Below are 25,433 nucleotides of genomic sequence, written 5' to 3'. Positions count from 1 at the left end.
TTGACTGGGTGAATGCCGTATCTTCAAAGGTGATGTGTAACACACGGTTGGCTCTTTGGGCTGGACCTCTGTGCACTGTATGTCTGACTCAGAGTAAGATGTCTGCAGATAGAAAATATGGGATAAATGAACTGGGTTTATTGGGTGCCTCTCTCCTCTTCCCTTTCTCTTCTCCTGTAGAACCCCAAAGGTTAACGCCCTCACCTTAGGTAAGTGAACGCCGAGCTCTCCATCTGCCTCGGGGCAGGGTGCCGTAACCAGTTTCTTCACTGGATAAGGGTGCAGGCCTCTTGACCTCAGAGGACTGCTGTCCGTCGTTAACTGCACGAACGGTAAGTTCTGGGCACTTCAAATGTCTTAAAAGTCTTTTGTAATGATATCTCTTGTTTTGCAGGGTTCCGGCGATGGCGGATGGCGGGCTGATGAGAGTTGAGGATCGAACCCGCGTGAGGAATAGAAGCGCCTGGAAGCACGTAAGTAAGCGCTTGTAGCCTGCTTCACGATGCGCACTAACTGTCCCTTTTATCTTGCAGGTACAAGTTCGGAGCTTTAGAGAAGCTGAAGGGTGCTGGAATACCCACTGGATTCGGCGTGGGAAGGAGTAATGGCACGTGAGTAATAAAGTTGCCCAATGTCTTTAAACGCACCTTCTTTTGTCTTTCAGATGCGGGATGCAGCGCCGAAGGCCTCCGAAGCGTGCGAAGAGCTGGTAAGCTTTTGTCTTTCAGATGCCGGAATGCAGTGCGAAGACCTCCGGAGCATGCGAAGAGTAGGTAAGCCTTTTGTCTTTCAGATGCCGGAATGCAGCGCGAGGCGTTGGTGACAGCCGATGGACCAGGTAAGAGATGCGCTGCCACTGAAGACCGTAGTGCTAACCTGTTCTTTCTTTGTCTTTACAGGTGCTGCTGAAGACTGGATTCCAGGATGGTAAGCCTTTGTTCCCTTAGGCCCAGGATCAGAAGCAGAAGACACGATGAGCGTTCTGCTGCAGAGAATGCAGAATAACGCAAAGCAAGATTCATCCATCGGGTGTGGTTTAAATAGCCTCCTGTAGTGCTTAGGTGTCTCCTTCCACAGCCACGCCTAGGTAAGAAAAGAGTTCCTGCTTTCCAGAAGAGTTCCAGTGTTCTGAACCTAGGGAGTGGCTCCTGCCCCACCCAACAGGAAAAGTAGTCCCAAACAGAAGAGGATCAGGGGTTCAATTGGCAGGTAAGTAAGCAGCATGGTCTGCTGCAGGTAAGTCCACCCAAGCATTATGAGCCCGGCGCTTCCAGCGCTGGGACTGGGCATCTTTATGAGCCTGGTGCCACTGGCGCCAGGACAGGGTCCAAAAGGTCCCAATTGGGACTGGCTGGCACTCGGAACCGGGGTTATGGGTCTGCTTCCAAGGGAGTCGGGCAAGTCCTGATCTTTTGGAAGCAGAGATCATGACCGCACCCCCCCTCAAGGCCCCTCCCAAACCGGGCTTCTACGGGGGTTTGGGCTTGTTAGGAAATGTTCGATGAAATCTTTTGATTAGACGAGGCGCGTGGACATATTCTGCAGGTTCCCAGGATCTTTCTTGGGGACCGTAGCCTTTCCAGTCAATCAGGTAAAATAGTTTAGATTTGGAGATCTTGGAATCCAGGATGCTTTTGACTTCAAACTCGAGTTCTCCATCAACTAGAATAGGTCTTGGAGATGTAGTTAGTCGGGTTTGAGGGTGCACGGGTTTTAATAGAGAGACGTGGAAGACCGGATGTATCTTCATGTGAGGGGGCAAGTCCAACTTGACCGCTACTGGATTTACTATGGTAGTGATGGAATAGGGACCAAGGTATCTTGGGTTGAATGTGTGTGGTCTTTTTAGAGGTAGATATTTGGTGGATAACCAGACTTGATCTCCTACTTGATATTGGGGGGCTTCCTTCCGATGTTGGTCTTCTCCTTTCTTGTATTGTTCTTTAGCCCTTTGAAGGTGAGAAACGGCTTCCTTAAAGGCTTGGGTGATTGTAGAATGCAGGTGGTCTACTGCTGGTGTTCCAAGATCTTGGAGTGGATCCAAGTCCGAGGTTCGAGGGTGACTACCGTATAAAAGAAAAAACAGGGTCTTCCCAGTTCCCGAGTGGACAGAGTTATTGTAGGCATATTCGGCTATCCAAAGGATATCTTTCCAAGTTTTTTCAGTTTGTTGTAGCATGCAGCGCAAATACTGTTCCAGAGTTTGATTGGTCCTCTCGGTTTGTCCGTCGGTTTGAGGGTGGTGGCTGGTCGAAAGTCTCACATCAATTTGAGCCGACCGACAGCAACTTCGCCAAAAATGAGAGATAAATTGACTACCTCAATCCGAAATTAGAACTGAAGGAAAACCGTGCAGTCGGACGATGTTTTAGAGAAATTCTCGGGCCAGAGTTGCTGCTGTTGGTAAGCCTTTGAGTGGAATGAAATGCGCCATCTTGGAGAATAGGTCCACGATTACTAGGATCGTATTGTATCCGGAGCATGGAGGTAGATCGGTGATGAAGTCCATAGAAAGCGTATGCCAAGGGCGAGGCGGGATGTCAATAGGGCGTAAGAGGCCGGCTGGTTTTTCCTTTTGACTCTTGTTTTGGGCGCATACTCCACAGGACATTATAAAGTCTCTGATATCTTTTTTCCAAGACGGCCACCAGAAGTAGCGCTTGATCTTTTCCGAGGTCTTGGTCATACCGGGATGTCCTTCCATTAAAGAATCGTGATAACAAGAGATTACCTTTTTCTGTAAATCTGTGCTGAGCAGGTATAACCGTTCTTGGAAATATAATAGGTTGTCCTTCACCGTAAAGTCCTTTCCCTGCAGATGCCAATTCTGTATGTCTGCTGGAGTTACCAGTAGCCTGGCTTTATCCTTAACTTCCTCTATGGATTGTGTGGCAATTACACCTAGAATTCTTTGTTCTGGAATGATAGGTACAGGTTTAGGATTGATCAAATGTTCTTCCACTCCCATCCGAGAAAGGGCATCAGCTTTACCGTTTTTTGTACCAGGTCGATAGGTAATTATGAAGACAAACTCGGCAAAGAATAGTGCCCAACGGAGTTGCCTAGAGGATTGAGCTTTTGCGGTTTTCAAATATTGCAGGTTTCGGTGATCTGTAATCACAGTAACGGTGTGTCGGGCCCCCAGAAGATAATGCCGCCAAGCCTTAAAGGCGGACTTGATAGCTAGAAGTTCCTTATCAGTAATAGTGTAATTGATTTCAGGAGGCGAGAATTTGCGGGACCAAAATGCCACGGGATGCAACTGATTGGTTACTGGGTCCTTTTGTGATAGAACTGCCCCCATGGCAAGGCTCGAAGCATCAGTTTCAACGATGTAGGGGAGTTCTGGGCGAGGATGTTTTAAGATCGGTGCAGAGATAAATCTAGTCTTCAAATTCTGGAAAGCTTGTTCCGCCTCGGTAGACCATTCAAAACGTTTGTTTTTCTTTAACAAGGCGGTGATGGGCTGGACTATTCGAGAGAATTCGGGGATAAACCTGCAGTAAAAGTTAGCAAAGCCTAACATGCTTTGAACACCTTTTACGGAGGATGGCGATGGCCATTTGAGAATTGCATCGACCTTCTTTGAATCCATACGCACTCCGCTAGGTGATAATATGAATCCCAAGAATTCAACTTCAGTCACGTTGAAAACGCATTTTTCCAATTTAGCGAAAAGTTTGTGTTGACGCAATCTCTCGAGGACCATTTTCACGTGTTTCCGATGTTCAGTTTCCGATGAAGAATAAACGAGGATGTCGTCAATGTAAACAACAACACACACATCTATGAGCTCTCTGAGGACATCGTTCATAAAATATTGAAAGGCGGCCGGGGCATTGCAAAGTCCAAAGGGCATGACCTGATATTCAAATAGCCCATACTTGGTGCGGAAGGCCGTCTTCCATTCATCGCCCTCATTTACTCGTACCAAGTGGTAGGCTCCTCTAAGATCCAGCTTTGTATATATGCATGCTTTTCTGACTTGGTCCAGGAGTTCAGGGATCAAAGGTAACGGATATCTATTAACGGTGATCTGGTTCAGGGCGCGATAATCTATACAAGTTCTAAGGTCCCCTTCTTTTTTTGGAACGAAGAACAAAGCTGAGGAAGCAGGGGACTTGGAAGGACGAATAAACCCATTCGCTAGGTATTGATCCAGGTATTGTCGGAGGTGAAGATTCTCAGGCTCGGTGAGGGCATAAATTCTACTACAAGGAGGAGTAGATCCAGGTATCAGGTCTATCTGGCAGTCATAAGACCTATGAGGAGGTAGAGAGTTAGCCTGATCCTTCCGGAAAACATCTTGGAATTCTAGGTATTCAGGAGGTAACTGGGGAGCCTCCGAGGAAATTGCTGCCAGTGCAACACCAGGTCGAGGGTGACAAGTAGAGACACATTCTGGAAACTGAACCGTTCTTGCTCGCCAATCGATCTGAGGATTGTGCTTCTCTAACCAAGGAATTCCTAGAATAATCTGGAACTGAGGGGCCTTGATCACATCGAACACGATCTTCTCATGGTGTCCATCTTGACTTACTAGCATCACTTCTTGGGTGGTATGCATTACTGGTCCGGAGGCTATCTCCGTACCATCCACCGTAGTAATGACGTCCTTTACAGCCTTTGGACAAAGAGTCAGATTCATCCTCAAAACCATTTCATGATCCACATAATTGCCGATGGCACCGCTGTCGACGTAAGCTTCAATCGCATGTAATCGATCCGGATGTTCAGGGCTAATGAGGACCATAGGTATCACGAAATGCGAGGTCACGGAACTGGTTTTAACGCTCGGCAAGAGGACCTCTATTCTTGTCGGGCGAGGTCGTTTCCCTGCTCAGAGTTTGTGACCCTGGTAACTGCAGCTCCTACGGCCTTCTTGGCTGGTTTCACCGGACAGTCTCGAAGAAAGTGCCCCAAGTTTCCGCAATAGAGGCATAATTGCAGCTGTTTTCTCCTTTCCCGCTCCTTTTGTGTTAGTGGTCCTTTCAGGCCCCCTATTTGCATGGGTTCCCCGGAGTCTACTCCTTTGGTAGGAGTTGGTGGTTTGGAAAATACTCGAGCATCAAACTTGGAACGATCGGCCTTCCTGTTCTGCAGTCTGTGGTCAATTTGAACGACTAAGTCAATATAGTCCGAACAGTCTTGCGGGGGATTCACTACTTGGGCTAACATATCTTTGAGCTCTCCACGTAGACCTCTATAAAACAGCGTAATCCTTTTGTCCTCAGGCCATCGAGTTTCCACTATCAGTCTGTTGAAAGACGCAATATAAGCCAAAAGGTCTTGATTACCCTGTCGCAATGAAAGGAGCTCATTGTCCAAGGCCTGCCCCTGTGAATGTCTTGCAAACAGTTTTTCCATACTGAGCTGAAAAGCTTGAAAATCATGGAGAACCGGATCATCTTGATTAACTAGAGGGATCGACCAGTCTGCCGCATTGCCGCTAAGGTACGAAAGCACGAAAGCTACCTTAGCTTGATCAGTTGGAAAGGCTGCTGGCCGGCATAAGAAGTGCAACCGGCACTGATTAATAAATACTGCAAACCTCTTTGGGTCACCAGAAAATCGTTCGGGCGGAGCCAGAGGTACATTCCCAGGTAGGTTGATCTGCACTGGGTTCGTAGAGGATGTTGAAGGAAGATTTGCCCCTGAAGCGGGTAACGGAGTTTGTCCGGCTTGTGACTGTAGCAATTGTCTAGCGAGATCGTCTGTTCGCTCCTTGGAAATAATCAGTTCCCTTCTTAGAGCATACGTTTCCTGACGGGCTGCATGCACTTCTGCTCTTAGTTCCCCAAGTAACTGGGCTAGCTGGTCGGTATCCGAGGTTTCCATAGCGCCTGGGTGGGAGTTTTGCGGTAGGCTTTGCGTTCTGTAACGCTCACCTGATTCCCGCAGAGGCGCCGGTCTTGACTGGGTGAATGCCGTATCTTCAAAGGTGATGTGTAACACACGGTTGGCTCTTTGGGCTGGACCTCTGTGCACTGTATGTCTGACTCGAAGAGTAAGATGTCTGCAGATAGAAAATATGGGATTAATGAACTGGGTTTATTGGGTGCCTCTCTCCTCTTCCCTTTCTCTTCTCCTGTAGAACCCCAAAGGTTAACGCCCTCACCTTAGGTAAGTGAACGCCGAGCTCTCCATCTGCCTCGGGGCAGGGTGCCGTAACCAGTTTCTTCACTGGATAAGGGTGCAGGCCTCTTGACCTCAGAGGACTGCTGTCCATCGTTAACTGCGGGATGCAGCGCCGAAGGCCTCCGGAGCGTGAGAAGAGCTGGTAAGCTTTTGTCTTTCAGATGCCGGAATGCAGTGCGAAGACCTCCGGAGCATGCGAAGAGTAGGTAAGCCTTTGTCTTTCAGATGCCGGAATGCAGCGTGAGGCGTTGGTGACAGCCGATGGACCAGGTAAGAGATGCGCTGCCACTGAAGACCGTAGTGCTAACCTGTTCTTTCTTTGTCTTTACAGCTGCTGCTGAAGACTGGATTCCAGGATGGTAAGCCTTTGTTCCCTTAGGCCCAGGATCAGAAGCAGAAGACACGATGAGCGTTCTGCTGCAAAGAATGCAGAATAACGCAAAGCAAGATTCATCCATGGGGTGTGGTTTAAATAGCTCCTGTAGTGCTTAGGTGTCTCCTTCCACAGCCACGCCTAGGTAAGAAAAGAGTTCCTGCTTTCCAGAAGAGTTCCAGTGTTCTGAACCTAGGGAGTGGCTCCTGCCCCACCCAACAGGAAAAGTAGTCCCAAACAGAAGAGGATCAGGGGTTCAACTGGCAGGTAAGTAAGCAGCATGGTCTGCTGCAGGTAAGTCCACCCAAGCATTATGAGCCCGGCGCTTCCAGCGCTGGGACTGGGCATCTTTATGAGCCTGGTGCCACTGGCGCCAGGACAGGGTCCAAAAGGTCCCAATTGGGACTGGCTGGCACTCGGAACCGGGGTTATGGGTCTGCTTCCAAGGGAGTCGGGCAAGTCCTGATCTTTTGGAAGCAGAGATCATGACAGGCGGACTCACTACCAGTTCACGGTTCTTCCCTTTGGGCTCAAGACCTCCCCCAGAACGTTCACGAAATGCCTGGCCCCAGTAGCGGCCTGGCTAAGGAAGTAAGGCCACCACATATACCCATACCTCGACGACTGGCTGGTAAGGGGATCCTCCCCAGCGTCAACCAACACAAGTTTGCAAGCCACCATGCAGCTTCTACAACAGCTGGGATTTGCCATAAACTTCGAAAAATCCTCTCTGCGGCCAACGAGAACGTTGGTGTTCCTGGGGGCACTGTTCGAGACCCAGTTAGGGCTAGTGAAGCCTTCTCTCGACAGAACCTCAAAACTCAATCAGCTGGCAAGCCGACTACGACAAACCACCAGGCTCTCAGTGAGGAAATACGTTTCGGTCCTAGGGGCCATGGCATCCTGCATCCATCTGGTGGAAAACTGTCGCCTATTCATGAGGCCAGTCCAGGAATTCCTCGCGGACCGATGGACGCAGGCCCAAGGATCGTGGTCAGACAAGATAACCATCGACGACAACCAGCTGCTTCGGACCCTTCAGTGGTGGCAGAGTTTCCACAATCTGAACAACGGTGTACCCCTACAGGAACCGGAGTTTCAGCGAACCATAGTCACGGATGCATCCCTAACCGGATGGGGGGCTCACATGGGTACTCTTCAAACGCAAGGTCGCTGGTCTCCAACTGAGTCACTCCTACACATAAACGTGTTAGAGCTCAGAGCAGTACAATGGGCCTTGAAGGCATTCCTACCACACATCAAGGGATTGCGAGTACGAGTACTGACCGACAATACGACGGCCATGTTTTATTTGAGAAAAAAAGGAGGGACGCGATCAAGAACTCTTTCCATAGAGGCCCAGAAAACATGGCATTGGGCATTAAAGCACGAGATTTCCATCGTGGCTCACCATCTCCCGGGAGTGAGGAAATCGCAAGCAGATTCCCTCAGCAGAAGCATGGCCCAGATACACGAATGGGAAATGGACACAGTTCAGCTGATGAAAGTGTTCGAGAAATGGGGTCACCCCCCTCTAGACGCTTTCGCAACCAAGGAAAACAAGAAATGTGAGCAATTCGCAAGCAGATGGCCTCAGGAGGGTTCCATGGGGGAGGCATTCTCCTTCCCATGGACGGACATGTTCCTTTATGCTTTTCCTCCGTTCCCCCTCATACGGAGGACAGTACAGTGGATACGCAGATACAGTTGCCGGGTAATTCTAGTGGCACCGTACTGGCAGCGGCAACCGTGATTCTCCGACCTGCTTCACCTGTCACTGGAACATCCAATAGCTTTTCCGAGAGTCCCGAACCTACTATCCCGGGACAAAGGCACGGTGTGGCATCACGACCCGGACAGTCTCAACCTTGCAGCCTGACTTTTCGGAGTTCGGTGCTTTAGACGTTTCGGAGGATTGTCAAAAAGTTCTGCAAGCGGCTCGAGCCCCTTCTACTAACAAATCTCACACCTATAAGTGGTGGAGGTTCTGTGAATGGTTTCGAGGACAGCAAGGCCTACAACCGTTGACGGTGACGCCGGAACAAGTTCTACCTTACCTGCTTCTCTTGGTGGAGAGGGGTTTATCCTTCACATCGATAAAAGTGCACCTGGCGGCCATCTCGAGGTTCACGAGGAAGAGATAGTCATCTCCTCTATTCAGCGACAGACTTGTGAAACACTTCATGAGGGGTTTATTTCGAACTTTTCCCCCGGTAAAACGTTTCCCTCCAACTTGGAGTCTCAACACAGTGTTGGCAGGCTTAATGAAACCGCCCTTTGAGCCTATGGCCACGTCCGACATGAAATTCATATCGTGGAAGTTGGCATTCTTAATTGCTATCACATCAGCTAGGAGAATCTCGGAACTGCAAGCGCTGGTCGTAGACCCGCCATACTTAAGATTCTTTAAGGACAAGGTGGTCTTGGCAACTAATCCTACATTCGTCCCAAAAGTTCCGACAGTGTATCACAAACACTCCTGCATTGTTCTCCCTACTTTCTTCGCGACCCCATCATCGGCAGCAGAAAAAGCTCTTCATACCTTGGACGTTAAGAGGGCTCTGAAATTTTACCTACATCGTACACAGGAACTCAGGTCTACTCGACAACTGTTCATCACATATGGTCCGTCGACGAGGGGAAAAGCAATCTCTAAACAAGGATTGGCTCGATGGGTCTCATCGACGATTGTGTTTTGCCACTCCAAGGCCGGAAGGCCGCTGCAAGGGCATCCTAGAGCCCATTCTACAAACATCAACGTCCTCCTCAGCAGCATTATGGGCAGGAATTCCCCTAACAGACATATGCCAGGCTGCGGCATGGTCAGTGCCCCACACGTTTACCCGCCACTACTGCCTTGCCAGGCAGCATGCGGACGAGGTGCAGATGGGAAGAGCTGTCCTGCGCCATCTGTTTCAGTAAGGTAAGCTCCACGCTGTGGAGAGTCTGTTTTCTACCTTTTGATGACAGTATACTTTATGTGGGTAAGGTTATATGAGTAAACTTATTCCTGCTGTACATGTGCATTGTGTATTATGGTGAGGGTATATTACATTACATTCTCACCGCCGTTTCAGGTGTTACTGCTATACAATCTATTCTAAGCATGTGAATCCATGAAAGATACAATGCTGGAGAAGGGAATAGTTTCTTACCTGTAACTCCATTTCTCCAGCATTGGTATCTTTCATGGATTCACATGCGCCCGCCACCCTCCCCGGAATGCAATGTATTTGCTTGATAAGTTTAACCCTTCCTACTTTGGAGGGGCCGAAATCTGAAGGGGAGCCGCGGGGGCGGGCCTCTTATACTGGGACGGCCTACGGAGCATGCGTAGGCGGGTCCTAAAAGGACGTAGATAGGACACAAAAGTGTCAGAAGTTTTTCCTATAGGAAAAGGCTATATATGTGTACCGAGGGTCCCAGTCTGACGACGGGGAATATTCTAAGCATGTGAATCCATGAAAGATACCAATGCTGGAGAAATGGAGTTACCGGTAAGAAACTATTCCCTTCTTGAGAGTTGTGAAATTCACGTTGCCAAGTTGGAAGCGCCCATAGGCTGGGCCCAGTCTAGATAAGGTGCACAGTGACCCTGCAATCATGAGCTCTGTCTTGGACCTGTTGAGTGCCTGGCCATTCAGATTCATCCAGTTACCGATGCATATATAGGCTTTGTTGACCTGGCTTCATCTTGAACGTGAGAGCCTGACAGCGGGATGATATACTGGGTGTCGTTGGCAAAGTTTGTGAACCATATCCCTTCCCGCTCCAGCATGGAGGGCCGTGAAAATGTTGTAAAAACAGGGGGAGAGGCTTGTCCCCTGGGGGACCCCATATTCTCAGAGCAGACTCTGCTTGCCCTGTTGTGAAGGAATGAGGCGACCCAGCGGGAAGCTGCTGGGGAAAAATGTGCCACTTCTTGGAGCCTGGAACCCAGAAGAGCGTGGTCTACCAGGTCAAAAGCGGCAGAAAAGTCCAGGAGCATAAACATGGAAGGGAGACCTTTGTTAGTACGCACAAGGAGCGTGGATTTTAATTCCAACAATGCCGTTTCGGTGCTGTGACCAGCTCTAAATCCCGATTTTCGGCAATTTAAGATGGGAGAATTGTTGAGGTGAAGGGTTACTTGTTTATATGCAACCCTATCCAGGACCTTCAGCAGAAAGGCATTGTTGGTAATAGGCCTGTAATTCAGGTGGTCTCCCATCTGGAGATCAGGTTTTGAGTAAGGGGGTCCCCCGTGACCGTTTCAAATCATCAGCCACAATGCCCTCCCTGAGTGAAGCATTCACAAATGTGTGTATTGCTGCAAGAAGTGCGGGAGGACAGGTTTTGATAACGACAGCAGAATACGGGTCCCCCTTGCAGCTGGTGGTGTTAAGATGAATCACTACCTCCGTCAACTCCTCCAAAGAGATCATAGAAAAATGAAATTGGGGCACCGTGGGACATCTTTTCAAGCCCTCTGTGCTGAACTTGGTAGTAGGCTCATTTAAGGCTGCAACTTTTTTGCAGAGTATGTTTGCCTTGATACCCTGCAATATCTTAGCCATAGCATCCTGGATGCTCTGACACCAGGCCGTGTCTTTCACCATTAGGCCTGAATCCGAGGCTGAGGTAGACTCTTGCTCTTTTAAGATTTTAAAGAGTTCCTTAGTCTCCAACTTGGCATTGACGATCCTGTCATTTGAAAAAAAATTCTTTGCTTCCAGTAAGGCGGATTTATAGGCTCTGACGGCCCCTTTGTATGCAATGAGAAGGCTGAGGATGGATATGCCTTTCCAGCTATAGTAACACTTAAGCATGGTATATTTAAGCTTTTGCAGAGCGGGAAAAAACTATGGTTTACTTTTTAACAATGGTTTCCTTTTTCTTATTTTCTCAGGGGCCAGAAGATTAGTAATGTCTTCGAGGTTGGTGGTAAGCGCTTTAGACATGTTCAGCACTGAACACGATGATGAGAAATTAAAGAAGCCGAGGATTTCTAGCCCTAGAGACGGGCAGATCTTTGCTTCTGGTTTTAACAGGACAGACTGATTGAATGGAAAAGATTATAAAATGGTGGTCAGACCACAGACAGGGGGTGACTAGAAGATCCTTAATAAGCACGTTGGTGGCCAAAACCCAATTCAAGGTGTGCCCGAGACAATGAGTCGGGAGGCAATTTATCTGGACCAGACCCAGGTTGGCCAGGGCTGTCTCCAACTCTAGTCCCCTAGGATTGTCCTGATTGCCCAACCAAAAATTGAAATCGCCCATAACAATAACGCTAGAAAGAGGTTTTAGGCAGGAAACAATGTGGTTGGATAGCGCTGTGATAAAGTCTTCAGTAAGAGAGGGGCGCCTGTAAATCACCAAAAAGGTTGAGCGTGGCCTCAGCATTGAGTCCAATTTTGACCTGAATAGACTCCTTGCCTTCCATGATTTACCCGACATTTTCCCAGACCGTAAGATGGGATTTGAAGATCAGCGCCACTCCCCCACCTCTACTCTGTGTCCTATCCGCCCTCAGCATTGTATAGCCCTTGGGATGGCCAGGTTAAGGTGAGGCCCGCAGCACTGTGTGCCCGGGTTTCTGTGAACGCACAGATATCCATGTCCATGTTCTCAATATGTGCTGCTATCTCAGCAGCATGTTTTACCATGGATCTGGTATTCAGCAGCTGGCATGACAGGTTGTGGACCAGTGACACCATTCGACATTCTTTTGGGGTCTTAACTGCCTCAACCTGATCTGCTAAGGAGCAGGAGTTATACTTCACCAAGGGAGGTGCATTGCAGATGGCACCAATTTCTGGTGAGAAGGACCCTCCTCTAGAGCCAAGAGTAGGAGGAGACGAGGTACTCCGCAGTGTAAGATTAGAATAGAGTGTTTGTGCCGCACTAATGGTAGTCGGTGGAGCCGGAGTAGTGCTCACACTAGAGTTGAGACAGCTATTATTTTTGCTGGGATCAACCTCTAAGGGAATCGGAGAGGGAATATTAGGAGGAGCCAAGGAAGACTTCCTAGCGCTCACCTGCAGATGCTGGGAATTGGCTAGTTTGCAAATAAGAGACAAGTTTCTCGCAGCCTCTATTGCAGCCAGCACTTATAGCGGTGCTGCAACAGTGATCCAAACAACCTACAGAGAAAAATGCAGAGTAACTGGCCTGAATCCTGACGTCCGTCACAGACCGGTTGCCACCTCGCGCCAGCGCTTTCGCACAGGTTTTCACAGGAAGTACGCTAAAACAACTATGATGCTGACGGGTAATTTAGTCCCAAATGAGCGTACCCTGCGTGTAGAGAAAACCGCTGTTCTCTGATTCAAAACGCACTCAAGTACTACGTTCTAGGCAAAGCAGAGCACAATGATATCGGGTAAAATGAAATAAACACAATAATACAGCGGAAATGTAAAAGCAATGTAAAAAGAAATTAGCTAAAACGAACAATAAAAGCGGGCAAATGAGTAGCACTTTCTTATAGTATCATTACTGGCATTATGTGCAAAGCAAACATCAGTGTGTTCTTATTTGGGAATACTGCCACTGCCATGTATTGGTGCAGCCAGCATGAAAATGTTTTTATACTGGCATATATTGTGGTCAAAGGCATCATGAAAGTGTGTTGGGCAAATGCTCCTATGCACTGTTGGTGACTTACATCTGTTTTATTTTTTCATGGGTTTACCCTACAAAACCAATAGCAAACTGGCTTTTTAGGGGGACAGAGTGTGCCTCTGCTTTGGTACTACCTGTCTGTAACTCACAACTGGAGGACTTTGGAAAAGACTGCTCTCCTAACAGGGTCCAAGCTAAATCTTCTCCATGACTTAGAGAAGGAGTTTAAAGGCAAAAGTCCACAGGTGATTGGACTAAGAAATCCTGCTAATAAGGGTCCAATCCCTATCCTTAGAACAAGCGGACTTTGTCTTCTGACATCATACGCAAAGTGCTTTGTGTCAAAAGAAGTGGGACAGGAAGGAAGAGAGATATAAAGAGAGGAAAAGATAGTGGAATCCTCCTCGGGCAGGGCGCCCCTGTGTACACCAACTCTACCCATTCCCTTGTCAATAGCATAAACAACCGTTTTGGCATGCAGCAACCTGTTTTGAGGCCATCCTTTTGGGATGGATGTGTCCTTTGATTCTGGTTTCCCAGCCCAGCCACTGCTGGGTTGCTTTCTCACTGGGGGAGGAGATCATTGGCATCGCACCACTCCTGGATTGCAAACTGACAATCCGGGATGTGAGAGGGAGAAGAGGCGGCAGAGCGGAACTTGAAAGCGAGCTGGGTGTCATCCATATAGCACTGGAAGTTGGAGCAGCAATGCGGTGGGCGAGAGGTGCCAGGTATTGGTTGACTAACCAGGGAGAATGATTAGACCCCTGGGGAACACCACAGGTGGAGAGAGAGGGAGAGAGGAGAGGAAGGACTGAAGTTGGACCTGGGGGTCAGGGGGAGGTCGGTCAGAGAGGAAAGAAGTCAGCCAGGCCAGAGCCTGATCAGTGATACTGAGGTGTTACCCCGACAAGGTATCCAACATACAAAAGATCAAAAGGAGAGGTATAGCCATCCAGTCTCCTGCTCCGTCACTTGGCAGGGCCAGGCTGCCTGACCAGAAAACACATGACCCTTCCAGAGCTGAGCTGGGCTCACAGTGCTGACATGTACAATGTGAGATTGATGTGGCTTGGATAACGAGAGATACCAGCCACCATACCATACCAGTCCTGCCTAGTCTTCGGGTTTAGCCAGTAACTGGGTTTTTACGCTCTTCTCCGAGTCTCTCGGGAAGTTTGTACAGTATCTGAGTTTTCTGGAAGTCCCAGCAACTCTTGCCACACCTCCATGTGATTGGCTACAAGAAGACAAATAGTGGGCAATTCCATGAAGGTGTAAGTGGAGACACTGGAAGGTGGGCAAATCCCGCCCATATTTTGCATCAGTAACCGTGCAGTGTAATGTTTTGCTGCATGTTATGTTATATGTGGGTGGGGCATCTGGTGACCTAGATCTCTGGGTTTTTCATTTTGGAATGTAGGCAGGTCTGTACCTTACAGTCGGGTATGGCTTATATTTAAAGTTTATAACTGACACCAGGATAGGTAGTGCATGTCTTAAAACCATTCCCTGTGCTGCAGAGACTTGGCTGTCACTGCATCTTTCAACAGGGTAGCTGTGACCCCCTGAACTGTTCTGTGCAACTTGAGAGCAGGTGCAGCAGATCAGGGTACTGATCCAATGAGGCACAGGTGTGGAGTATGCTTTTAACATGGAGTTTAAGCATACATGCCAACATTCTGGACTAGTTCGGAAGGAGATTTCAACACAGAAAGTGTGAGAATTTCCCCATAGGATTACATTAGGGTTAGAATAATGCTTTTTTAATTTTTTTTTATTTGATTTAATCTAAAAGATTTTTACAAAAAAGAAGTGCATTGCTTGTACCAATCAAAACAACGCTATTTGTCTACTCATGTCTTTTCATAATGCTAAAGTAAGAGAAGGAGAAGGAATCACAGGCTGTCTGTTGGCCGAAGCGGCTGAAAGAGTGTCTTGTTCATGTACTCTAGGATTTGAAAAGCCGCTCGTTGCCATTAGGTTCTGTCTCCTTCTATCAGTTTAGCCCAACACACGTCTGGATCACTGAGTTGGAACTCTGAAAATAGTCCCTTCAAGTGCACGGTTCTTATTTGGCGTGTGCTAGGGCATGACAGGAGTAGGTGTCGGATTGATTCTGTTTCTAGTGACCCCTTGCAAAAGCGACAATCCTTAGACAACGACTCTCCTCTGATCGCCAAGACTTCGTTAGTTGGTAGAAGATTCAACCTTGCTCTCATTACCAAGTCGCGCGCCTGCCTACATGGGGATTTTTTGACGTATGGGTGCAGTTCGTTGTACTTCCTGATGTTCAACGGCAAATGGCGTGTCAATTTGTTTTCTGCTGCTGCTGCTTGAGTTTGTATCCAGTCAAGCTCCTTTAATCTTGTTTGAATTTTAGTTGGATTTCTTACTAAAGTCTCTTCGTCGCATTCTGTGGTGGCCAATACCTCTTGGTTTTGTTTGAACCAAGCCGAGAGCGTCTTATTTTTGCCGCTCCTGCTTTCTTTGAGAATTAGGTGCAGTGCTGTTGAGTCCTCAGACATTATGCACTTCCGGTATAACATCAGAGTATTAATTCTCACTAAGCCTCCCAGTGATAATAAACATAGTTCCTGTCTTATCGTCACAGATGTAGAATTAGGGAGGCCTAACGTCGATCTCCAGAAAGTCCCTTCCAATTTTGGCCACACAGTCGACGGTACGTTTGTCAATGCTTCTGCTCCATACGTAAGGGTGGGGACCACCTTTTGTTTATAAAAGTCCAAAACTGGAATTAGCGAAAAGCGACCAAACTTTCTGTTAATGGCCTTTGATTGTGCCGTTAACTTTTTGGTCGTTGCTTTTAGGTGGTCCTGCATTTCCAATTCCATTCGTGAACTGTCTAAAATCACCCCCAAGTATTTGAATTCTTTCACTTTTTCCACCGGGTGACTTTCGAGATTTACAGAGATGTATTCACTTCGTTTGGCGTTTTTCTCCATAGTAAGAAATTGTGTCTTTTCTTTGTTGATTTCTAGGTGATTGGTTTTTGTGTATTCGGACAAGTTGGCTAGTTGACGTTGCAGGCCCACTGAAGTGTAATTAGAAAAAGAAAGGGTTTGCTCTCAAACTGCGCACACACATAGAATGGTAAGCACAATGCAATTTAAATGAGTGGTTTTAATCAAAAGCTCTTTTGGCTCCAGTTCTTCACATAGCAGTGAACGCACTGCAATTTAATAATTTACTGAAACGTTCTTCGTGCAACTGCAAAATATTGGGAGCCCACGCCTAACTTTGTCAGATTATTCAACCTTTATCAATGTACCCAGACTTTATACAAGCCAAGATCAAGCCTCAGTAGAAGAGCGGGAAGCTCGAAACACGTGTCAGGCTGCACCAGCACTGATTAAAACCACTCATTTAGATTGCATTGTGCTTACCATTCTATGTGTGTGCGCAGTTTGAGAGCAAACCCTTTCTTTTTCTAATTCCATTTTCTAGTGGGAATTTGGCAGGCTCCTACTCAAGCTCTCAGCTGCAGCCCTTCCACAGCCACATAAGTTGCCGCCCTATGCGCTGTACCCTGCTGGCCCCTTTCTGCCACTCTTCCCACTGAAGTGTAATCCATAAGAATCAAGTCATCTGCGTAAAGCAATCTGTTTTAGATGGAAAACAGTGTACCCCCCTTGACTTGACTCTTGAAGGTCACCCATAAATGCAATGAAGAGCGCCGGCGCCAGGGGACACCCCTGTTTGACTCCTCTTGTTGTTGGTATTTCCGGTGAAAGGAGACCTTGCTGATTTAACCTAACTCTCATCGTGGTTCCCGTATACAGCTCTTTAATCGGGTCCAAGATCTGAGAAGGCCACAGGTGGCGTTGATGTCGCCACAAATCAGAGGTGTGGGATCAAATACTCCGTCCGAGCGACATCAATTGCCTGTTCTATCATGTCCAAGTACTCTGTATAGCTTAACGCCGCCGGATTCCAATAGGTGTTGAAAATGATAACCGGTAAAGTGGTTACTTTTTGATTGTTCTCAAAGGACCAGGTTACTTTGGTCATCAGGATAGAAGAGTTCTTTAGTATTATTGCTTCTAGAGTGATGCCACTTCCTTGGTGACACGCAGTTAATATTCCAGAGGACGGTCTTCCCAGTTTGCCTTTCTTTGCCGGCACTAGGGTTATTTCGTATCCCTCCAAGATTGGGGCCTCTGTGAGCCAAGTTTCTTGTAAGCAGAGGATGTTGTAGTCCGCAAGCGCGATGACCCCTTTTCTCGTCAAGTGGGAGTGACCCCTAGTGTTCCAAGAGCCCAACCAAATGTGATTTTACTGTTGCCATTGTCAAACTTGTTTTAAGGGTGGGCTCGTTGGACCGGGGTTGCTATCTTTTTGACTCCCTCGACAGGACTTTAGATAACCAAGACCAAATTCCCTGCTTCGTCGTTTTTACTGTGGCCGCACTAGGTTTTTATACCTCCGTGTCTTTCATGGAGGTTTTTGTTTTCGTGGAATTTCGGCCTTCTTGGTGTGATGTTGGCGACTGCTTTCTGACCGAACTTCTGCTTGTCCGTCTGTGTCTACTTGTGACTTCTGTGTTTTTTATTTGTCTCTCTATGGCCACGCAGTTCTTCCTCTTGCTCCACCTGTGTCCACCCCCTTTTTAAGCCTCCTTTCTCATGGGATAAGTCCCAGGTTCTTTTCATTGATAGTCTAGACTCTTGGGGCACTTCAGATCCTTCTCTTGTTGGCCCCGCGTTGTAAGGATCCGACTTTTTTTTTTTTCTTACTGGGTTCATAGCCCGATAATCTTGTAGACTCAGTGATGTCATACCCCAATTTCAACAGGGCCCTTGTTTCTTCTTTTAGTGACTTGTACACTGCTTCAGACGCAATGTACAAGTGCGCTATTGGTTTATTATGTCGATGACTCGGGTCAACAATGAGAAAATCTTCTGTCCTAATTCTCCTTAGGAGCAGGACGTAACCCAGAAGTTCCAAAACGGCCCTACGATTTAGAATTACGTCATCGTCGTTACCAGGGATCTGTTCCAGTTTTAAGATCCATTTCCTTTTATTGACGAGTTTCATCTTGTGGTATTGCTCTGTTCTCGTAACAAAATGTACTTTTCTGTATGTTCCTGAGTTCTCCTCTGGTCGAAAAGTTGATCTTGATGGGTCATTCCTGGTGTCTCTTTTTTCTTCCTTCTTAAATGTTATTTTGGTCTCCTCGTCTCGCTTTGTCTTTTTTGTCCCTTTCTTACGTCGGTCATCTGGGGTAAGAGGATCCTGGTCCTTTTCGGCTTCAACTTTCTTGCTTGAACGGTATCCTCTTGGTAAACTTTTTTCTTTGGGAAGCGTCGTATTCAATGCGCTTGAGGCCGGACTGTCGTTCACACTAAGGTGTTGGCTCAGATTCATCATGTTTTCATCTTCCAGAAAATCCTCTATCGTCTTAGGCAATCCACCCCGACTTGGGCTAATAGGTCTTTCTTTTGCAATGTTCGTGCGTTGATCCTCATGGTCCTCAATCTCATCCACTGTCTGTCGATTTATTGGTTGTCTCTTCGGCTATCTCCCTCCTTTTGGATTTTGCCATTGTCCCTCAGGTCGATTGTCAATGTTGTTAATTTGTTTTTGTCTCCCGATGGTGTATCTCCTGCTGGGTGCTTATTCAGATCTTTCCTGTCCTTTTCACTCTCTTGGTGGACCGTATTATTTATCCTCCGTTCCTTGAAAAGTTGGTCTAAAGTTTTTTTGAACTTGATATTTTGTTTGTGGTAATCCGTTTACCGTCTCATTCGTTGACTCTTTTGTCAGGTCAATTGTAACTTCTGTTTGGGTACTGGCGTATTTGCTATCTCCCATTGGATAGGACCCAACATGCTTTGTAGTAAAGTCCAAAGTACTGCAATTTTCAGTTGATGTAAAGTTTGTTACTTTTTTCTCTTTTGCCATAATGAATGCCTCCAAGAAGATCAGTTTGCTATTCATCATAGCCTGTATTGAGGTATGGTCTTTGAGGCTTTCACTGATTGATTCATAGAGTTTCATAAATGGCGATAGGGCTATGGTGATCAATGACATTATCGAAAAGATGTCTGCTTTCTTAGCCGATGTCTGCGGTGGGGGATACTTCTGATGGAGACCCGTTACTAGGCAGTAAAACCAGTATTTTATCTTGAGTACTTACTCGTCGCTCGCCAGCACCGCCTCCCAATGGTTGCGAAGGCTCCGGCAAAGCCTCGAGCAGCTCTAAGGCTCAAGCAGCCTTAGAGCTGCTCCAGCGTTGTCGTTTTCGGCTGTTTGACTTCTCTGCGGCTCGTCCGGTGTACTTGACGTTGCACTTGAGGACGCTGGTCTACTACCCATTCGTAAGGCTGGCTTCTTCTCCATGTTTTTTTGTCCCGTGGACTTGGGGGCTACGAGTTGCACACCCTCTGTGCCCCCACGCTGCCTCGAGCTCCTCAGGCAACGGCTCTCTTCCTCTTCTGGCGATGGACTCAATGAGTGAGGCTCTGAGGTGAATTGGTCGACTCTTGCCGTCCTGCCCGACATGACTGCAGGACTGCTCACACTCGGCTCGCACTCGGCTCCGCGGCTAGCCGATAGTGCGTAGAGACTCCTCCTCTTTTCCCGCAGCAAACACCGTGGACAGACTCCGCAGGGCTCTGCAGGACTGCTCACACTCGGCTCGCACTCCGCTCCGCGTTTAGAATAATTTTAGGTGGGAGAAAGTAAAAAAGAGCAATATTTGTAATTGAAAAATCAGAAGTCTCCTGCCTAAATGGGGAGGGGTTGGCATGCATGCTTAAAAGGGAATCTGATTAGCAGATTATCCTTTCAGATATGGAATTAACTGCAGTATTTTAATAATACAAATTAAAAAAAACATAGCTTTTACACCCTTGCCAGATGACCATTATTTACACCTGACCCTTCCAAAAATGCACAATACAAATCTACAGCCTCTATTTTCAATTAAACCGAGAAGAAACCACGACATGGGGCAGGAAAAACGGAGGAAGCCTGTAGGTTGGCACGGACAGGAAGCCCAGGGGCATGAATTCGAGGACAGCCGTCCAATCTCTGGAAGCGGCTCTCCGACAGCAGCGACGGTACATCCTCGTCCTCTTTCTACGTCCAGCGAGGGGTGGCCACAGCAGTTTGCACGGCTAGAACATTACAGTGAAAGCACATCATTTCCATCGAATTGGTCCCGCCCAGAGGGAGTGGGGTTAATGCTTTAGCCACGCCCCATGTCCCGTGCTCCTACCCGAGTCCTGACACAGTTGCTGCTGTTATAGACCTAAGACTCTTGGACGGAATGGAGATCACTTTCAGCGGCAAAAGAGCCCTGGTGACTGGAGCCGGGAAAGGTGGCAGACCGGGGCTTCTCCAATATGTAAAAGTGTTGAGGCGTGGGGTGACTGACTAATGGTTGAGGGGGCGAGGGTTTGGGGAGACCTATGGCACGGGCAGGACTAGGTGCGAGAGGGAGGTAGGAGGATGCGTCACGTGAGAATGGGTCCAGGTTGCTGGCACATCAGTCACGTTGATGCAGGGACTTGCGTCCCAAGAGCCATGCAGAGATTTTCCTTGAAATTAGCGACACAGTGTTACGTGAGCGTGTCCTGCAAAATTCTGACCCACCCAAAAAAGATAGCTTACATCACTGAATGTGCATTTTTATTAATGTGTACTTATTCAGATAGTTGTACAGAAACACAGGAGATGTGGTTAACATTGCAAGAAATGTTATGTTATGTTAAAGGTATTTATATAGCGCACTGTCACCAACGGAATTTGTCCCCAGGCGCTCTGGTGGATCTGTAAACAGGAAGGAGGGCAGGTAGGGTTAGTCGGGATAAGGGGAGTGGGAAAAGTAGTGTGCTGTTGGCAGCTTCAGCTGGGTATACACCGAGTACTGGGCTTTGGTGCAAGTATCGAATCCGGCGAGACCTTGTGTGCTGTGGGTGCTGTTTATGTGTTTTTGCTGTGGTGTGGTAAAGTGTGTGCGGATTGCTGGTAGAGAAATGGTTGTGTGACTTTTGTGTGGGTTAAGTATGCAGAAAGTCGAGGGTTGGGTTAGTGGGGTCTGCTTCCTGATGCCAGCTTTGATGTCAGGTACTGGTCCTGTTCGGGCTGTATCCCTGTGTGTGGGTATGTTGCTGGTTCCTTATGGGCCGTTTCGCTGTGCTGGTTCTGCGCTGATCCAGCTTTATCGTAGTGAGTATTGTATCGAGTGCTTACCATCTCCTACCATGGAGCGATAGGTGTGTCTGAATCTTTTCTCCGGGTATGGAACTAGGTTGGTACTATCTATTCTCTTGTTGTCTAATGTGGCCCTGGTCCGCTGAGGATTTGAATGGTTCAGGGTCGGAGTGATGTTGATAGGAAGTCCTAGTGTATCTGTCTAGGTCAGCCTGTGTATTCAGTCGTTAATTTCCTCCTGTCATATCTTTAGTTGGTTCTTTGGTTTCTGTGGGGTGATTTCCTTGGGCTATTGTTTGGTTGTAGTTACTGTGTGATGGCGCATTGTGCTTCCCGCTGTATCTTGGTGGACATTGAGTAATGTGGGTGCTTATTCTGTTTCTCACCCTCTGGATTGGTGCTAATGGTACGGGGTTTCCTCTTCCCTTGCTATCTGCTGTGATAAGGACTGTTGTGGGTGGTTATATTTTCGTCCGGGTGTTTCTGTCCTTTGTCTTGCTATGTATACACCCTAGACTAACCCCATTACAATTAAATCTATACACATTCAATGCATTGAAATAGTTTATGGGTTGCTCTGAGAAAATCGGGTCCTGAACCTTAGATTGCCTTGAATGATTGTCTCACAGCCACGTGGTAGTGGGGTAGTTAAGGCCACATCAACCGGTGGCTTGATATAGCCTTAACTGGGATGGAAAGAACATTCACACCATGTTTTGCAGACCTTATGGATGCTTCAGCATCGATGGAGAATAGGTTTGGGGATATGAGTGACACGTGAATCATTATGGACCACCACATCGTTTGGAGGGACAAGGCCACTTGGCTTGGGGAGAGGGCAAGCGCCACGTGGATTGTGATCTTGGGATACATGAAGTGTAGGCAAAGGCTATGCCTACATATGTTGGGAGAGCAAATGACACCCATAGGGCCTGGACTACTTGGATTAGGTATTTGCTGTCAATGTGGCTGTTAGAAGGCATAGGCCAGAGTTTAGCAGAGCAAAGGTGACATGGGGGTGGGGAGGGCAAGGCCCATGTGAGTTGTGGGCCACAGGGCCGTTTGGTTTGCAGTTATGGTTTGTGTGGGTATGGATGATGACAATTGAGATCAGTGCTGTGAGTATTGTGGACATAGTCCCAGAAGCAGAAAAATGCTGTGGCAGAACAGGGGGTTAACGCTTATTAAGAGCTCCTACTCTTCTCTGATGACCACCCACTGTCTCTTTTAGGAATTGGTAGAGAGACAGTGAAGGCGCTGCAAAGAGGTGGTGCCCAAGTGATTGCAGTCAGCAGGACGCAAACAGACCTGGAGAGCCTAGCCCTGGAGGTAAAGACTGCACCCTAACAACTATGCATCAAACCCCCAAACAGGCTCTAGTATCCATTTACTGCCCAGAATACCCTTCACTGGCTTGCACTGTACTCCCCCACCCCCGGCCCCATTTGTATGCTCCTTACTAAGCCACAGTTATTCATGAGGTCTCCTTGTTAATTAATACAGTGTCCATCAGAGCACCAACCACTGTCCCTCAAGGCAGCCATCTTTTGGTCTCTGTGACCGAGCAAGAGTCATGGCATTTTCTGAACAGGGTCCTGAAAGTCTTCTATGGGGGCCCATTGTCATTTGGCCAACAGTTTGGATGCTATTTGCTTGAACCTATTAAAAAACCATACTACAGAAACGTGTGCCATGTTTTATATGGAATAGAAGCTAGGCTCGAACATCGAGACAAGCGGCTCTCCAAATGAAAAGTCAAACTTGGGCATTATGTTTTAGGACTAGGCCAGTGGACCTTGTTACAGATGATCCAAGATGAAGTGGCTCTTGCGTCTTTAATAACTCTTTTTTTTTCTTTTTTGACACATTTTATTGATTTTTACAACAAAATATATTAATTACAACAATGCAGTAAAGGCATAAGGTGCATCATGAGCAAGAGTCACTCAAAGTGATTGTAGGTTGGGAGTGAGGGTAGAGCTGGAATATTGTCCGGTGGGAGCGGGGATTTCTTGGTCCCTGATGCTGGTCCGAATTAATTCAAGCGCGAGAAGGGGAACTCCGGGACCCAGTACAGTGGGCTGCATTGAAGCCATCTGGTGAGTGGAGGTCTCCTCGTGAGGGCTGGGAATCTGGCCGCGTAATCCAGGAATGGATCCCAGACATTCAGGGTTCTATGTAGGGAGTCAGTTCGTATCGCTGTGATTTTTTCCGCTACTGCTATGTCCCAACATTTGGCCCACCATATGGCAATCGAGGGACCCTTTTAGTCTTTCCAAAGTCGGGCCTTTGCGATTTTAGCAGCCAGTAGTAGGTGATTGCATAGCCGGGGTATGTGACCTGAGATCGGGAATGGCTCTGTCTCCGGTGTCCCCTATAAGGACGATCCCTGGATCCCAAGGAATGGAGAGGCCAGAGATATCTTTGATGTGTTTGAGAACTTCCTTCCAATATGCCTCCGCCTTTGGACACGACCACAGAAGGTGGAATAGGGACCCGGGCACCGGACAACCGCGCCAGCATGTGTCAGGAAGATCTGGGTTAGCTTTGTGGATTTGGGTGGGGGTGATATATTATCTGTAGGACAGTTTGTAACCCCCTTCCCTGTTCGTGATGCATTGTGAGCTTTTGTGCAATCTGGCCCATATTTTCCCCCATTCTTCTATCGCTATTTCGCGACCAAGATCCTTTTCCCATTCTGTCATATATCTTTCTTTTTTTGTAGGGTCTGATCTGTCCAGGAGCCGGTAGATGGTGGACGTTCTGCCACTGCTGGTTGCCGACATTGGCGTGAGTTCCAGCGCTGTTGGTTCTCTGGCGCATTTTTCACGTGTTTTCTTGTGAGATAGCCAGTGCCTGATTTGGGAGTAGCGGAATCTTTCTTGTTCTCCCACTCCGAATTTTATTTTGCATCTTTCGAAAGTAATGGGCACACCCTCTTCTAAAAAGTGGCAAGTTCTCGACAGACCCCCTGCTACTCATGCTTGGAAGTCCCTCAGGGGGTTACCTGGAGAGAATTCCGGGTTGTTCCAGATGGGAGATGGGGGACCCAGGGTGCAACGTACTCCCCACTTCCGTGCTGCGGATTTCCAGCAATGGGTTGTTATATTTGTGGCTGATAGGTGCCCGCTGTTTGCCTGCGGTTTTATATGTGGTAGGTGCGGGAGATCAGGTAGAGGGACCGAGCACCAGGACTCTTCGATTTGTCGCCATTTCGGGGGGTCTGCTTCTTGCACTCAGGAGAAGGCGTGTGATAGTTGGGTGGCTAGGAAATATCTGGCCAAGTCAGGGACGCCCAGCCCTTCCTGCGATTTCCCTTTAAGCATGATTTGTTTGTTAATTCGGGGTTTTTCCACCCCCAAACAAAATCTAGGATTTTCTTTTGTAAAACCTTTATGGCAGGGCCCTGGATCTGTACAGGGAGTGCTATGCATTGGTATAACCACCTGGGGATCAGGTTCATTTTAATGGCGGAAATTCGCCCGAACCAGGAGATTTCCTGCTGTTTCCACATTTTGAGGTCGTTCTGCAGGACGCTAATTAATTGCGGGATGTTGTTCGAGTACAGTCGGTTTGGATCTTTGGTGATCTGAATCCCGAGGTATTCTATTGCACCATTAGCCCAGGGTATTGGAGAGAGTGGGGTAAGGGAGTCCCTTTCCTTGGTGGAGAGGTTAACGGGTAGTGCTGAGGATTTAGACAGATTGACCTTGAATCCTGACAGGGCCCCAAATTCCTCGATCTCGCTCCAAAGCGCCCCCAGGGAGGATGCTAGGTCTGTGGCGGTGACTAGCATGTCATCAGCATAAAGCGCTATTTTATATACTTGGTCACCTACCTGTAGTCCCCTAATGCCCTCATTTTGTCTAATTCTAGCGGCGAAGGGTTCCATGGACAGGGCGAAGACTAGGCGAGATAGTGGAAAGCCCTGCCTGGTACCTCTCGATATGTGTATGTGGTCTGATATAGCGCCTTTAATTCGAAGTTATGTAGTGGGAGTTTGGTAGTTAGACATGACCCAAGTGATGAAGTTGGGGCCAAAGCCAAAGTGTTTAAGGATCGCATGGATATAGCCCCAGTCCACCCGGTCAAAGGCCTTATTGGCATCTAATGAGATCACAGCCATCCCTGTCTT

The 25,433-nt window shown here is 47.8% G+C and overlaps 1 protein-coding gene across 1 annotated transcript in view; it reads left to right on the top strand.

The window, feature by feature from the left end:
- Nucleotides 1–20,315: 20,315 nt before the first annotated feature.
- DCXR (dicarbonyl and L-xylulose reductase) overlaps nucleotides 20,316–25,433 on the top strand; it is a 74,371-nt gene continuing 69,253 nt past the window's right edge. The window contains exons 1-2 of the mRNA XM_069655317.1: nucleotides 20,316–20,463; nucleotides 22,530–22,627. Coding sequence (XP_069511418.1) covers nucleotides 20,412–20,463; nucleotides 22,530–22,627 — 150 coding nt within the window. The 5' untranslated portion in view covers nucleotides 20,316–20,411. The remainder of the gene's footprint in view (nucleotides 20,464–22,529; nucleotides 22,628–25,433) is intronic.

Source organism: Ambystoma mexicanum, chromosome 3q (genome assembly GCF_040938575.1).
Source record: "Ambystoma mexicanum isolate Mex_15411 chromosome 3q, UKY_AmexF1_1, whole genome shotgun sequence".
Lineage (NCBI taxonomy): Eukaryota > Metazoa > Chordata > Amphibia > Caudata > Ambystomatidae > Ambystoma > Ambystoma mexicanum.
Note: the sequence above shows the minus strand (reverse complement) of the source record. Positions and strands in the feature narration are given on the sequence as shown.